Raw genomic sequence first — 15,709 nt, 5'->3', positions numbered from 1 at the left:
CTTTATTATATTATTTTATTAGATAAACATGTCTATATATATACAGTATACAGTATATATATATATATATCTTCCAGGAAAAGCATGCATGGGTCTTTAATACAGATGTTCATTGCTCCACCTACATAACTCTGAAATAGATTGTAATTATACACAACCACGGAGAGTGACTTACACAAACACCAGATTAAACCTGTAACCAATCAGGGTTGGTTCCTGTGTTGGCTGGGTTTTACAGAGGAGGCTTAAACATTTTTTTTTTTAAACAGCTTTGGGGAGACCCTAAAGCAACCTATTCAAGAGCATAGGTTAATAAGTCAAATAAATGTCCAAGTGAGAGAATACAGCAGTTATGATGGATAAATTAAATGCATTATTGTGCACAACATAAGATTTAGGAGATAAGCAAAATATGGGATTACTGATTTAAACAAGTGCAAGAGAATAATTATTCTTAAAGCAGGGGAGAATAATTGTGTGGTTTACATGTAAGCCAGTTTAAAGCTTTTTCAAGTAAGGGATAAGAGGGATAGGACACAGTAAGGACACAATTTATAGCCATCTTGCCCACATATACAAATGACATTCAGATTGTTTAACACTTCAAGACGGTTAATTTTACACATGAAATGATTCTTTTCCTTAGACACTGTACAAAGAGATTAATCCAAACACCACTAGGTTTGTAATCAATTTTACCATAATTTTTTTTCACACTATTTTGTCCCATCTATTGTGCCTTTCCATTTCCTTTTGTGAGACGTAAGTTTGCAGTGCAAATGGAGTGCAAATTATTTTTTAAGCCGATCCCAATGATTTCAATGAGGGACGATAATAGTGAACTGCAATATTTAGGAAGCACCAATCAATATTTAGTACCTGCCAAGTGATCTAAGTTTTAAAAAGGAAATATTAACCCATATCAGATGCCAATATTATATTTTTGACAATGTTGTCAACTATGTAAATGCAGCCTTAGGAATAGATTACAAGTGGAGCGGTAATTACAGCTCCCGCTCAAGCGTTAACATCGCTAGAAGTTAACATTTTGAGAGTGTCAGATTGCACGCGTATTAAAAGTTACAACCCAACGTGCACAAAAAATTAACCAGAGGATATCAGGTTCGCCATATCACAGTAACCCCATTGAATTCAATCGAGCAACTATGTTAAAAAAAACAACTAATACCTACACTTGTGCGTTAACCCCCATCGCAATAAGCCCCCTACTCTAATAATTCCTAAACTCCACATCCCCTATCACAAAACACCTCGCTACACTATTTACCCCTAAATCCCTAAGCCCCTACTCTATTAATCCTTCATCATCACAACACCAACGCAAACTACCCCTAATCTCGCTAACTGCCACAAACCCCCACCACAAACTACCCCCTAACCTATTAACCTCCAGACCGCCACAACCCCCCATCACAAATTACCCCCTAACCTATTAACCACCACAACCCCCCATCACTCACTGCCCCTACACTTTAAACCCTAGACCCCTAACCTAAGACCCACTATGTTAAAAAAAACACTAACACTAACATTACAAAAAAACATTACCAAAAATAAAAAAAATACTAGTAAAAGCCCTATCCAAATACTCCCTAAAAAAAAACTACACTAAAACTAAAACCTACTAAGGCATCTATGGGGCAGTGCCCTCCTTAAAGTAATCACAGCTTTATGACATTAATATTATGAAACTCAATCAAAAATATTACAAAAATATCTCTGAATCCTAGTATCCAATCTAAAACAATGCATAAACTTATAGACCACAGCAGCTGGACAATGTTGAAGCTTAACCTCCTAACGACCACAACATACCATGTTCGTCCCCGTTTTTTGGGGGACATCGTTATTATACCCTCCCTCCTCCCTTTTTGTCACCGGAAATAGCTAGCGCAATGTCACCGCTGGCGGCGACACCACGCTATAATAGCACAATTCCCATAGAAAGACTAGCGACAGACAGGGTACGTCTCTAGTAAAACTGTTATATGACTTATTATAAATGTTTCCATAATTTATCTGTGCATTGATTTCTACATTATATTATTTATTCAGCTTTCTTTAAAATTTACTGTAGTCATTTTACAATTGTTAATGCCTATATCTAAAGCCATACTTTGAATCTGTTGTGGAAGCTACCTTGCTTATCAGACATCTTCAGCAGCAGTTTTTCCTTAAGGGCTACTGAACAATATACAGATCAGACCAAGCCATACGTTTCCCTACTAGGTCAAACAAGGACATACTCAACTTAGATCTGTATACATATATATATATATATAAATACATATTTATGTGTATATATACAGTATGTATATATATATAAATACATATTTATGTGTATATATACAGTATGTATATATATATAAATACATATTTATGTGTATATATACAGTATGTATATATATATATAAATACATATTTATGTGTATATATACAGTATGTATATATATATAAATACATATTTATGTGTATATATACAGTATGTATATATATATAAATACATATTTATGTGTATATATACAGTATGTATATATATATAAATACATATTTATGTGTATATATACAGTATGTATATATATATAAATACATATTTATGTGTATATATACAGTATGTATATATATATATAAATACATATTTATGTGTATATATACAGTATGTATATATATATAAATACATATTTATGTGTATATATACAGTATGTATATATATATAAATACATATTTATGTGTATATATACAGTATATATATATATATTTAGCTATGTATAGATAGTATAGCTGAAATATGCTAATTATAAGACAGTACAAATTGATGTTTGCTAGTTTTCCCTCAGTAAATTATGCTGCAGTATAAAAATGCCATTTTTAGCCTACATAAACTTCTTGAAGTCTATGGTATTCTAGTTATAGCATCTGCCTCCACCCAGAGGAAGACACTGAATTTCCTGGGGAAAAACACTTGCAGCTAAGTGCTAGGTTACTCTGGTTTGTGCTGCACACTTTTAGAAATATAATTAACCCTATGCTGTCAGTATTACAAATTCAATTTAAGCTTTATCCTCTTTCACCTCAACTGGTAAAATAAACAGTGGTTCTCTGAATATATTTGTAATTGTCCTTTCATAATAAACACAAAATATTTTGAAACATCAAATTGCTTTGCTTTCTGCCCGTCTATTCTGTGCATTTAAATTGTCTTGCTTTGACCTCATTCATCCATAAACAACTCTCTCATTATCCAAATTGAAATGGTAATTTACAAAGCTACAGTGTACTTAATGTTACTGCTCTTGGGACTGGCAGAAATGATGTGTTAAGGTCACATGCTTAAAACGGAGGCTGACCCATTAGCCTGATCAGCGCTGCCTAGTAAATTATCATTTATCAATATTCAAGTACTCCTGCCATTTACTTACAGCCCACTCATTTCTTTAAAAGCTTTAGTATTGGGCTCTGTCACGTCCAAAACACATGTCCTCAGCACAGCACAATGAGGAAACCTTATGCCGAGACCAGCAAGGCCAGTGATCTCTGATGTTTGCCAGCCTGCTAAGTACTCACTATACGGGAAATGACTCAAGCTAATATGGATTCTGTAAAAAAGAATTCATAGGGAAGCCACGTCATACCTACAGAATCTACATAAGTAATCAAGATACTAATATCTTTTTTAGGTGTGTTTACTAATTTTATAATTATTTTAATGCCTTTTAAGGATGGATGTGCAACTAATATGTCCAAGCTCAGTCCGCCTGAATTCCTTTTATAAAGATATCTGTACTCACAATTCTGTAATAAATATTTTGCACAATGAACTTATTAAAACTACCATTGTATTAAATAAAAGCAGTAGTTGTTCTTTTATTGTTAAAATGTATTGAAAGATCCGAGTTGCTAAAGAGACCGTAAAGTCAAATTGTAATGATTCAGATAGAGCATGCAAATTTAAACAACTCTAATTTACTTCCATTATAAAATGTACTTCATTCTTTTGATATCCTTTTTCGAAGGATCAGCAATGCACTAATGGGAGCAAGCTGAATACACCTGGTAAGCAGTGCAGAATTACCATTGGTGCAGCATGTGCAGTGGCACCAGGGCCCAAGCGCTGGGGTGGGGGGCCATAGCATGAAAATAAGTGTGTTTAGGGTTAGCGCTAAATTAAAGCTTAAAGAGGGTGTAAAGATAGATATTCTGTAAGAGTTATATATATTTTTCTTATATAATGATATTCATATAAACCTTGTGTTTCATATAAAAAGTTTTAATAAAAATTAAAATTAAAATTAAAAATACAAATAAAGATGGATGCCGGCATCAATTCTATATGGAAAATTAGATACAATGTATACAAATGTAGCGTTATATTATAAAACAATGACAATATAACAAAATAATTAAAAGCAATTTGAACAGGTTTTATATATTAAACTTTAAAGAAAAAATAGCGATTATCACCGTGCATATAGGTGTTAGATATTTGTATTGATATTACCTTATATGCAGAGATTTGTGTATATTCGCTAATTCAATGGACCGGGACTCTCAGTGTTTAGTCCTGTATTGATTATGTTTTTTGAAACAGTTTCTATTTGTCGGCAGTTCTCTCAAGGAAAAAGGTCAAAGTTCCAACTTTAATTTTCCCTGCCGTATGATGTCCGTGTCCTGATATTTTTCTTTATATCAACTCTGTGGTTTGTGATGGCTTTGTATGCGTATCATATACGCCGTATCGAATGTCAGCGTGACAGTGAAATCTCTGTGTTGTTGTGGGGAGATTTCTCCTTGTGGTTAATTGCCTCCAAGTGGTTCCGGAGCAAAGTTGAAGAGAAATAGATTGTTTGTTGAGTCACCGCTGTCTTATTTCACAGCGGTTAAATTATAAGAAGGATAGTGATCAGATCATGGGTTAGGAATTATACTTATAGAACTGCACATGCTTATGTTTAGTTCAAAGTACCCAGCCTACTGCACTATATCCGACTTAAATGAAAGTATCCAAAAGTAGCAATCTTTCCAGTGAGCAAAGTCATAGCATAGGGGCCATAGCAGCCAGTCCATATATAGGCAGGTGTCTATATGGTTATTATTAGTGCATAGATACTCATCATCATTATACTGCAGAGCATACTCATTAATGTATAGATACTCACATCATTGTAGAGTACAGCGTGTTCACTATTAGTGTATAGATATTATGTCATTGTACAGCACAACATATTGATAAGTGTATACACATACTCATCAGCCTACTCAAGGGTATAGTGTATAGATACTCACATCATTGTACAGTACAGCGTGTTCACTATTAGTGTATAGATATTATGTCATTGTACAGCACAACATATTGATTAGTGTACACACATACTCATCAGCCAACTCAAGGGTATAGTGTATAGATACTCACATCATTGTACAGTACATCGTGTTCACTATTAGTGTATAGATATTATGTCATTGTACAGCACAACATATTGATTAGTATATACACATACTCATCAGCCTACTCAATAGGGTATAGTGTATAGAAACTCACATCATTACACACACACACACATATATATATATATATATATATATATATATATACACACACACACTCAAAATCATTATACAGAACGCATGTACTGTATATTATTACTATGCTATTACAGTTACATTTGTTTGCCCCAGGGCCCTCTGTTTAGTAGATCCTCTACTGCTGCTAAATCAATGACAAGAGGCCTATATATACCACCAATACTAGCTCTTAGCAGTGCATTGCTGCTCCTGTGCATACCTACGTATGCTCTTATATAAAGGATACCAAGAAAATGAATACATTTTGATAATATAAATAATAAATAATAATTAAGCATATCTCTTGGTGCTCTCATTCTTATATGTTGTGTTTGACAGAAAAAAGAGGCCTGTGCTCTGCAAACGTATTCATTATGAAACAATTTCAGAAATCAGCCTGGAAGTATCTCTGCATCTAAAGTGTTTCTAACAAATTATGAGAACGCACCCCACATTTTGTCTGATTAAACAGTCTAGAATTCCTGTTATTTAAATTAATGAGCAATAAATATAAAAATGTACAGTTTGAGCACCTCACAACTATTTGAAAGTCATGTTTATTAGATTCCAACTACAAACAGCGGTTTTAAGACCACAGACAAACCTGCCAGATATTCTGCACTCAAATTCAGTTTCATATGAGCGCCAACAGATTCTGCAGTGCTATAAAAGTAATAAATTAGTATCGCCAAATCTCATATATTCTATTTGGTTCTGTTTTATGACTAGATATGAACCTGTCCTGTCAATGAACATTAGATAATTTTCTATTGTATATCATAAAACAGGTATTTAAAAAACCTTTGTACAAAGCTTTTTTTGGTCCAGGTCATTTTAAGCATCTTAACGGCTAGATTTAGAGTTTTGTCTGTAAGGACCCGCGTAGCTAACGCCGGCTTTTTTCTGGCCGCACCATAAAAATAACTCTGGTATTGAGAGTCCACATAAAGGCTGCGTTAGGCTCCAAAAAAGGAGCGTAGAGCATATTTAACGCAGCTTCAACTCTCGATACCAGAGTTGCTTACGGACGCGGCCAGCCTCAAAAACGTGCTCGTGCACGATTCCCCCATAGGAAACAATGGGGCTGTTTGAGCTGAAAAAAAACCTAACACCTGCAAAAAAGCTGCGTTCAGCTCCTAACGCAGCCCCATTGTTTGCTATGGGGAAACACTTCCTACGTCTGCACCTAACACTCTAACATGTACCCCGAGTCTAAACACCCCTAACCTTACACTTATTAACCCCTATTCTGCCGCCCCCGCTATCGCTGACCCCTGTATATTATTTTTAACCCCTAATCTGCCGCTCCGTAAACCGCCACTACTTACATTATCCCTATGTACTCCTAATCTGCTGCCCCTAACACCTCCGACCCCTATATTATATTTATTAACCCCTAATCTGCCGCCCACAACGTCGCCTCAACCTGCCTACACTTATTAACCCCTAATCTGCCGAGCGGACCGCACCGCTATTATAATAAAGTTATTAACCCCTAATCCGCCTCACTAACCCTATAATAAATAGTATTAACCCCTAATCTGCCCTCCCTAACATCGCCGACACCTAACTTCAATTATTAACCACTAATCTGCCGACCGGAGCTCACCGCTATTCTAATAAATGTATTAACCCCTAAAGCTAAGTCTAACCCTAACACTAACACCCCCTAAATTAAATATAATTTAAATCTAACGAAATTAATTAACTCTTCTTAAATAAATTATTCCTATTTAAAGCTAAATACTTACCTGTAAAATAAATCCTAATATAGCTACAATATAAATTATAATTATATTATAGCTATTTTAGGATTAATATTTATTTTACAGGTAACTTTGTATTTATTTTAACCAGGTACAATAGCTATTAAATAGTTAAGAACTATTTAATAGCTAAAATAGTTAAAATAATGACAAATTTACCTGTAAAATAAATCCTAACCTAAGTTACAATTAAACCTAACACTACACTATCAATAAATTAATTAAATAAAATACCTATAATTATCTACAATTAAACCTAACACTACACTATCAATAAATAAATTAAATACAATTCCTACAAATAACTACAATGAAATAAACTAACTAAAGTACAAAAAATAAAAAGGAACTAAGTTACAAAAAATAAAAAAATATTTACAAACATAAGAAAAATATTACAACAATTTTAAACTAATTACACCTACTCTAAGCCCCCTAATAAAATAACAAAGCCCCCCAAAATAAAAAAATGCCCTACCCTATTCTAAATTACTAAAGTTCAAAGCTCTTTTACCTTACCAGCCCTGAACAGGGCCCTTTGCGGGGCATGCCCCAAGAAGTTCAGCTCTTTTGCCTGTAAAAAAAAACATACAATACCCCCCCCCCAACATTACAACCCACCACCCACATACCCCTAATCTAACCCAAACCCCCCTTAAATAAACCTAACACTAAGCCCCTGAAGATCTTCCTACCTTATCTTCACCATACCAGGTTCACCGATCCGTCCTGAAGAGCTCCTCCGATGTCCTGATCCAAGCCCAAGCGGGGGGCTGAAGAGGTCCATGATCCGGCTGAAGTCTTTATCCAAGCGGGAGCTGAAGAGGTCCATGATCCGGATGAAGTCTTCATCCAAGCGGGAGCTGAAGAGGTCCATGATCCGGATGAAGTCTTCTATCAACGGCATCTTCAATCTTCTTTCTTCGGGAGCCATCATCTTCCATCCGACGCGGAACATCCTCTTCTCCCGACACCTACTAGCTGAATGACGGTTCCTTTAAATGACGTCATCCAAGATGGCGTCCCTCGAATTCCGATTGGCTGATAGGATTCTATCAGCCAATTGAAATTAAGGTAGGAATATTCTGATTGGCTGATGGAATCAGCCAATCAGAATCAAGTTCAATCCGATTGGCTGATTCGATCAGCCAATCAGATTGAGCTCGCATTCTATTGGCTGTTCCGATCAGCCAATAGAATGCGAGCTCAATCTGATTGGCTGATCGGATCAGCCAATCGGATTGAACTTGATTCTGATTGGCTGATTCCATCAGCCAATCAGAATATTCCTACCTTAATTCCGATTGGCTGATAGAATCCTATCAGCCAATCGGAATTCGAGGGACGCCATCTTGGATGACGTCATTTAAAGGAACCGTCATTCGGCTAGTAGGTGTCGGGAGAAGAGGATGTTCCGCGTCGGATGGAAGCTGATGGCTCCTGAAGAAAGAAGATTGAAGATGCCGTTGATAGAAGACTTCATCCGGATCATGGACCTCTTCAGCTCCCGCTTGGATGAAGACTTCATCCGGATCATGGACCTCTTCAGCTCCCGCTTGGATAAGGACTTCAGCCGGATCATGGACCTCTTCAGCCCCCCGCTTGGGCTTGGATCAGGACATCGGAGGAGCTCTTCAGGACGGATCGGTGAACCTGGTATGGTGAAGATAAGGTAGGAAGATCTTCAGGGGCTTAGTGTTAGGTTTATTTAAGGGGGGTTTGGTTTAGATTAGGGGTATGTGGGTGGTGGGTTGTAATGTTGGGGGGGGGTATTGTATGTTTTTTTTACAGGCAAAAGAGCTGAACTTCTTGGGGCATGCCCCGCAAAGGGCCCTGTTCAGGGCTGGTAAGGTAAAAGAGCTTTGAACTTTAGTAATTTAGAATAGGGTAGGGCATTTTTTTATTTTGGGGGGCTTTGTTATTTTATTAGGGGGCTTAGAGTAGGTGTAATTAGTTTAAAATTGTTGTAATATTTTTCTTATGTTTGTAAATATTTTTTTATTTTTTGTAACTTAGTTCTTTTTTATTTTTTGTACTTTAGTTAGTTTATTTCATTGTAGTTATTTGTAGGAATTGTATTTAATTTATTTATTGATAGTGTAGTGTTAGGTTTAATTGTAGATAATTGTAGATAGTTTATTTAATTAATTTATTGATAGTCTAGTGTTAGGTTTAATTGTAACAGGTTAGGATTTATTTTACAGGTAAATTTGTAATTATTTTAACTATTTTAGCTATTAAATAGTTCTTAACTATTTAATAGCTATTGTACCTGGTTAAAATAAATACAAAGTTACCTGTAAAATAAATATAAATCCTAAAATAGCTATAATATAATTATAATTTATATTGTAGCTATATTAGGGTTTATTTTACAGGTAAGTATTTATCTTTAAATAGGAATAATTTATTTAATAAGAGATAATTTATTTCGTTAGATTTAAATTATATTTAAGTTAGGGGGGTGTTAGTGTTAGGGTTAGACTTAGCTTTAGGGGTTAATACATTTATTAGAATAGCGGTGAGCTCCAGTCGGCAGATTAGGGGTTAATAATTGAAGTTAGGTGTCGGCGATGTTAGGGAGGGCAGATTAGGGGTTAATACTATTTATTATAGGGTTAGTGAGGTGGATTAGGGGTTATTAACTTTATTATAGTAGCGCTCAGGTCCGCTCGGCAGATTAGGGGTTAATAAGTGTAGGCAGGTGGAGGCGACGTTGATGGGGGCAGATTAGGGGTTAATAAATATAATATAGGGGTCGGCGGTGTTAGGGGCAGCAGATTAGGGGTACATAAGGATAACATAGGTGGCGGTCGCAGATTAGGGGTTAAAAAAATTTAATCGAGTGGCGGCGATGTGGGGGAACCTCGGTTTAGGGGTACATAGGTAGTTTATGGGTGTTAGTGTACTTTAGAGCACAGTAGTTAAGAGCTTTATAAACCGGTGTTAGCCCAGAAAGCTCTTAACTACTGACTTTTTTCTGCGGCTGGAGTTTTGTCGTTAGATTTCTAACGCTCACTTCAGACACGACTCTAAATACCGGAGTTAGAAAGATCCCATTGAAAAAATAGGATACGCAATTGACGTAAGGGGATCTGCGGTATGGAAAAGTCGCGGCTGAAAAGTGAGCGTTAGACCCTTTTTTGAATGACTCCAAATACCGGCGGTAGCCTAAAACCAGCGTTAGGAGCCTCTAACGCTGGTTTTCACGGCTACCGCCAAACTCCAAATCTAGGCCTTAGTGGGTTTTTTTTCCATTTTTATGTAAATGTTCTGGCTTTTGCTGACTTGTATGTTCTTTATGTTACTCTGCCATCAAAATACAATGGCAGAAATCCCCAAAAGTTAATTTAAAAAGAAAAAGGTTTGCCAAAGTATAAATAGAACACAAGGAGGGCAATATACTTATCTGAATCAATAAGGAAAACAAGAATGAATAATTTGACACACTGCGGCTGCTAATTTACCTTAGTCAGTGACTTACCTGCAGCAGTCTGCATATATCCTGCAAGGGTGCAGAGTCTTCTCTGGCAGAGCCCATTGCGTAGAAACAAGGTGACAATAGCGAGCAAGCAGCTAATTACCAGAAGCGCAAAACCTCCAGAGCACAGAACAGCACTTGTCTGAAATGGAAGAAACATTTATTTTGATATTTGTATATTTTGTGCGCCGGAAGGGAATAAAGACTGTATTTTAGGCAAAGTAAAGCGTTATGTATACATTTTGTTCTGAGCTACGCGTACATAAAAATGAAATATTAATGATAAAGTTACGTTGAGTTTAAAATATATATATATATATTCAGCTCTGAGGAAGGGGAGTGTGTCCCAGAAACGTCACACATGTTTTTAAATAAAAGTACACTTGAAAAAGACCAGCGAGTGCCGTCCTCTATCTGTTATATTCAACTGTTGGCACCCTGGCAGCTGTTTTTGAGGTGAGAGTGCTCTTTCTCTGAACTGTGTATATATATATATATATATATATATATATATATATATATATATATATATATATATATATATATATATATATATATATATATATATATATATATACGTATTTACACGCTTATCATGTTGTTACTAGCAGATCCAGCATGCATTTTACTTTTTAACACAATGCAGCATATGCTCCAGGCAATGATGGAAGTTAATAGTTAAATTACTTCTGTAAAGAAGACTTGCGGAATTAAATTAAACATTTACAATTTTCATACATTTTGATAATGTAAAAAAAAATAACATTTCACCTGTAAAGAAAAATATTACAAATAGAACAAATCATATTATTTATATATAAATAAAATACTATATATTTTTCATTTTCAACTAAATATTTGAAACATTATTATCTAAAAACATAATATAACATTGCTTATCAAACAAATCAATATTTTGTGAGCATGTTTAAATGTTTTCATGTTGACATTCTCATAGGGATGTTACTAACAAATGGACAGCATGTGCTTTGGAGAACTGCTTCTTAAATCATTTGTCCATGCACTGTTTAATAGGGTGAGACTATAGCATTGTACACCCCACAAACGAGCCCCCAATGCCCATTTGAAGCGCTTCCTGGCTGCTGCTGAAAATGAAAAATGACTGATGTCCCCATACCATACAATAATAGCTCTACTTCAAATAATAAAAAACCTTAAGATCTGCTTTGTTATGGGATTTGTTTTCAAAACAGCTTTCTAAACTTGCAGTAACAATGCCCTAGAATAACTTCTAAATTTGCTGCACCATTTTGTTTCTACTACAATATTGGCAATGGCAGGTTGTTTTGAATGACATCATTTTCATGTCAACATTCATATAGAAAAACCAACTCAGAAAAGGCTTTGCTATGGTATTTTGTGATTACATATTGTAGCACATTAGAAAATTTTGTAATTTAACTTTCATTAACGTGTGTGTATAGAAAGATAGGATTAAAGGGACATTCCGGTCAAAATGTAAATGCACATAGGTATATTTGCAATATACATGTATTGGCAAAAATGCTTCTAGTTAAAGCTATCACTGTTTTAGTGTTAATATTTTTCTCTGCACGTGCATGTTAAGAATAAATATATTCTCAGTGAACCCAAATTATAAATGCTGCAGCTGCTCAGAGTACCAGTGGGGCTTGTATAATATCAGCAATTAACAAACGGAGGAGTCATTACCAGATGATACAAGCAACTTCGGCTCTCTGAGCAAGTGCTGGTGCACGGTGCATACTTAAATACACTTTTGCAACAGCTATAGCTTTTATTACAAGCATTTTTGCCAATACATGTATATTACAAATATGCTTCTTTTCAAAACTGAAATGCATCCAGCAGGAATGTCCCTTTAACATACTGAGCTGAATGGATTAAACATTATTGCAATAAACATATTTAATGTATATGTTAACATTTCTTCTTACCGTTATGCCTCAACTAAAATATAAAGGAGTTTTTTTTTGCGTGAGAGGACAAATTTTAAAAAAAAGTGTAAGCAATTTTCAAAAATAAAAAAATAGCAAAAACGATACATTTTTATATTACACTTCCTTTATCAAACCACAGTAGGCTTAGTCCTTGCATCTCCTATTTGCAATAAAATCATGAGGTGAGTTGATATCAAAAGAGCACAAAAACCAGCATCCTCAGAGACCGCAGCTTGCAGAGAACATTGAAACTAGTTTGTCAGCATGACCTATTGCCTGTGTGTTAATCTTCTTAACACTGCACCGCTCTTCATGGCATTGAATTGCCTCCTGTCCTTCTAGATAAATAAAACCCAATAAAGTAGCAAATAATTTGCCCGTAAAAAGTACTATTTCTGCTTGTATTTTACAACTTTTTGAGATATTCACCCCTGATACAGATGCAAATCATTTGTTATGATTTTTATTGATGTTAAATTGCTATGAGGCTAAAACAGGACACAATCTATTCACTGTACCTTATGTAAAAATAGGTAACACCTGAAGACAGAAATGTAAGCACAATATTATTACTCTTAAAGGGACATGGAAGTTAAAATTAAAATTTAATGATTCAAATACAGCTTACAATTAAAAAAACTTTTCATTTAATTTCTATTACCAGTTTTACCTCATATTCTTGGTATCTTTTGTTGAATCTTGTGCTCTATTTGAATAATTTTGGGTTCCATGTTAGTTTAGTTAAATATATTATATTAAAGCAGAAATATATAAGAAACCTCTGTCCAAAATGGCAACCAATGGCTGACAGAGCAAGACTCTCACAGGATTAGGTTTATCAGTGAAGAATATTTTTCCATTGTTATTTAGATTTTTAATGGATCTTTAAACCCACACATTGCCTCAGTTATGCAACCTTGGACAAGCCAATATAGAAGTGAGGAGCATACTGTTATTTGCTTTCTGTGTGGTGAACTTAACCACAAAGCTAAATATAATTGTTGCAGTACTGATGGGAGACCACATCTTCTACTCCTTATTAACCTTCCCTATTCTCCTCTCCTTGTTTTTCGTAGAGTATTGCACATGTAAAAAGCAATCTACTTTCAAATTCAGGGCAGCTGGCATCTATGAGGTTTTTGGGAGATACAATAATGAATGGGGGTGTAAAACAAGCACTCCCCCTAGAATGACTTCTGCTTATGACTACAACTACTCCCTTCGTATGACTAACTACTACTTACATATGACTATGACTACTACCTCTGTATGACTTACTATTACATCCATATGACTATGACTACTACCTCAGTATGATTAGCTACTACTTCCATATGACTATAACTAATTTCTCCATATGACTTACTACTACTTCCATATGACTATGACTACTTTCTCCATATGACTAACTCCTAATTCCATATGACTATGACTACTACTTGCATATGACTATGGCTAATACCACCATATGACTAACTACTACTATCTCAGTATGACTAGCTACTACTTCCATATGACTCTGACTATGTTCTCCATATGACTAACTACTACTACCCCCGTATGACTAACTACTACTTCCATATGACTATGACTACTGCTTACATATGACTACGGCTACTACCTCTGTATAACCAACTGCTACTTCAATATGACTATGACTTCTACCTCGGTATGACTAACTATTAGTTCTATATGACTATGACTACTACCTCTGTATGACTAACTACTGCATCCATATGACTACTACCTCCATATGACTAACTACTACTTCTATATGACTATGACTACTACCTCCGTATGACTAACTACTACTTCTATATGACTATGACTACTATGTCTGTATGACTAACTACTAATTCCATATGACTATGGCTAACTTCTACTTTAATATGATTATGACTATTACGTCCTTATGACTAACTACTACTTTCATATGAATCATATAACTATGACTACTGCTTCCATATATCTATGGAAATGTGTAAAAAAGGCTAAGTATGGCGCCTAGTAGTGAATCCTAGCTTTCTTACTAACCAGTCCTTCCTTTAAGACTCGCACACAGATAAACATCCTCCAATGTTCCTGTCAGAAATGATTAGATGTCAAGATAAAGGAATAGTTTACTTTACATCATCCAATGTTCCTGTCAGAGGCAATACATAGGCGAGACCACCAGGACCCTAAGAGAACGCATACGGGAACACCTTTCCTGTATAGATAGAGGAAACTTAGAAACACATCTATACACCCATTTCAGGGAAAAACATAATAATAACCTAAAAAAATTCACATTCTGGGGTATAAAGAAAGCCAAGCCAGATTGGAGAGGAGGAAATTTTGAGTCAAAACTTCTGAAGAAAGAAGCAGAACTAATCTACAATATGCAAACCCTCTTCCCATCTGACTTGAACTCAGAATTAGATATCTCACCTTTCCTTATAACATGACATTCTGTATATATATGTAAGATCTTATACATTTTTTGTTATTAAAGGTATATAGATAAAACAATACTAAGGGTAATATCTATGTTTGCTCTAGAGAAAGAGTCTTCGTTGAGAGAAATTTAATTTTAATTTCATTATATGTCATAAATTATAAGAACTATGAGTCCCGGTATGAAGATAATGAAATATAACCTATAATTAATCCTCTAAAATCCATCAATGAGGATACAAACTGTACTAATAAGGCTAAATATACTATATAAACAACCAATGTATGACAATTTAGATTTTCTACGATGCATTTTACCTTTATTAACAATTAATCTATAATAGGTCCACCCTAACTAAACTATACACAAAGAAAGTGTATAGAGAAATAAATTTCTTTTAGGATGTAATTAAAAGTTTATTTTATTATCAATTTTTAACTGGTCTACCTGAACAAAATCATATACAAAGAAAACGCATAGAGATATTCAGAATCAACCATTA

At 34.9% G+C, this 15,709-nt stretch overlaps 1 protein-coding gene across 1 annotated transcript in view; it reads right to left on the bottom strand.

Moving 5' to 3' along the window:
• LOC128653041 (LHFPL tetraspan subfamily member 7 protein-like) overlaps window positions 1–15,709 on the bottom strand; it is a 396,987-nt gene that overhangs the window by 226,391 nt on the left and 154,887 nt on the right. Inside the window, exon 2 of the mRNA XM_053706087.1 lies at window positions 10,834–10,972. Within this exon, the coding sequence (XP_053562062.1) occupies window positions 10,834–10,972 (139 nt within the window). The remainder of the gene's footprint in view (window positions 1–10,833; window positions 10,973–15,709) is intronic.

This window comes from Bombina bombina, chromosome 3, assembly GCF_027579735.1.
Source record: "Bombina bombina isolate aBomBom1 chromosome 3, aBomBom1.pri, whole genome shotgun sequence".
In the NCBI taxonomy this organism is placed as follows: domain Eukaryota; kingdom Metazoa; phylum Chordata; class Amphibia; order Anura; family Bombinatoridae; genus Bombina; species Bombina bombina.
The sequence above is the reverse complement of the archived record's forward strand: the minus strand, read 5'-3'. Positions and strand labels throughout refer to the sequence as shown.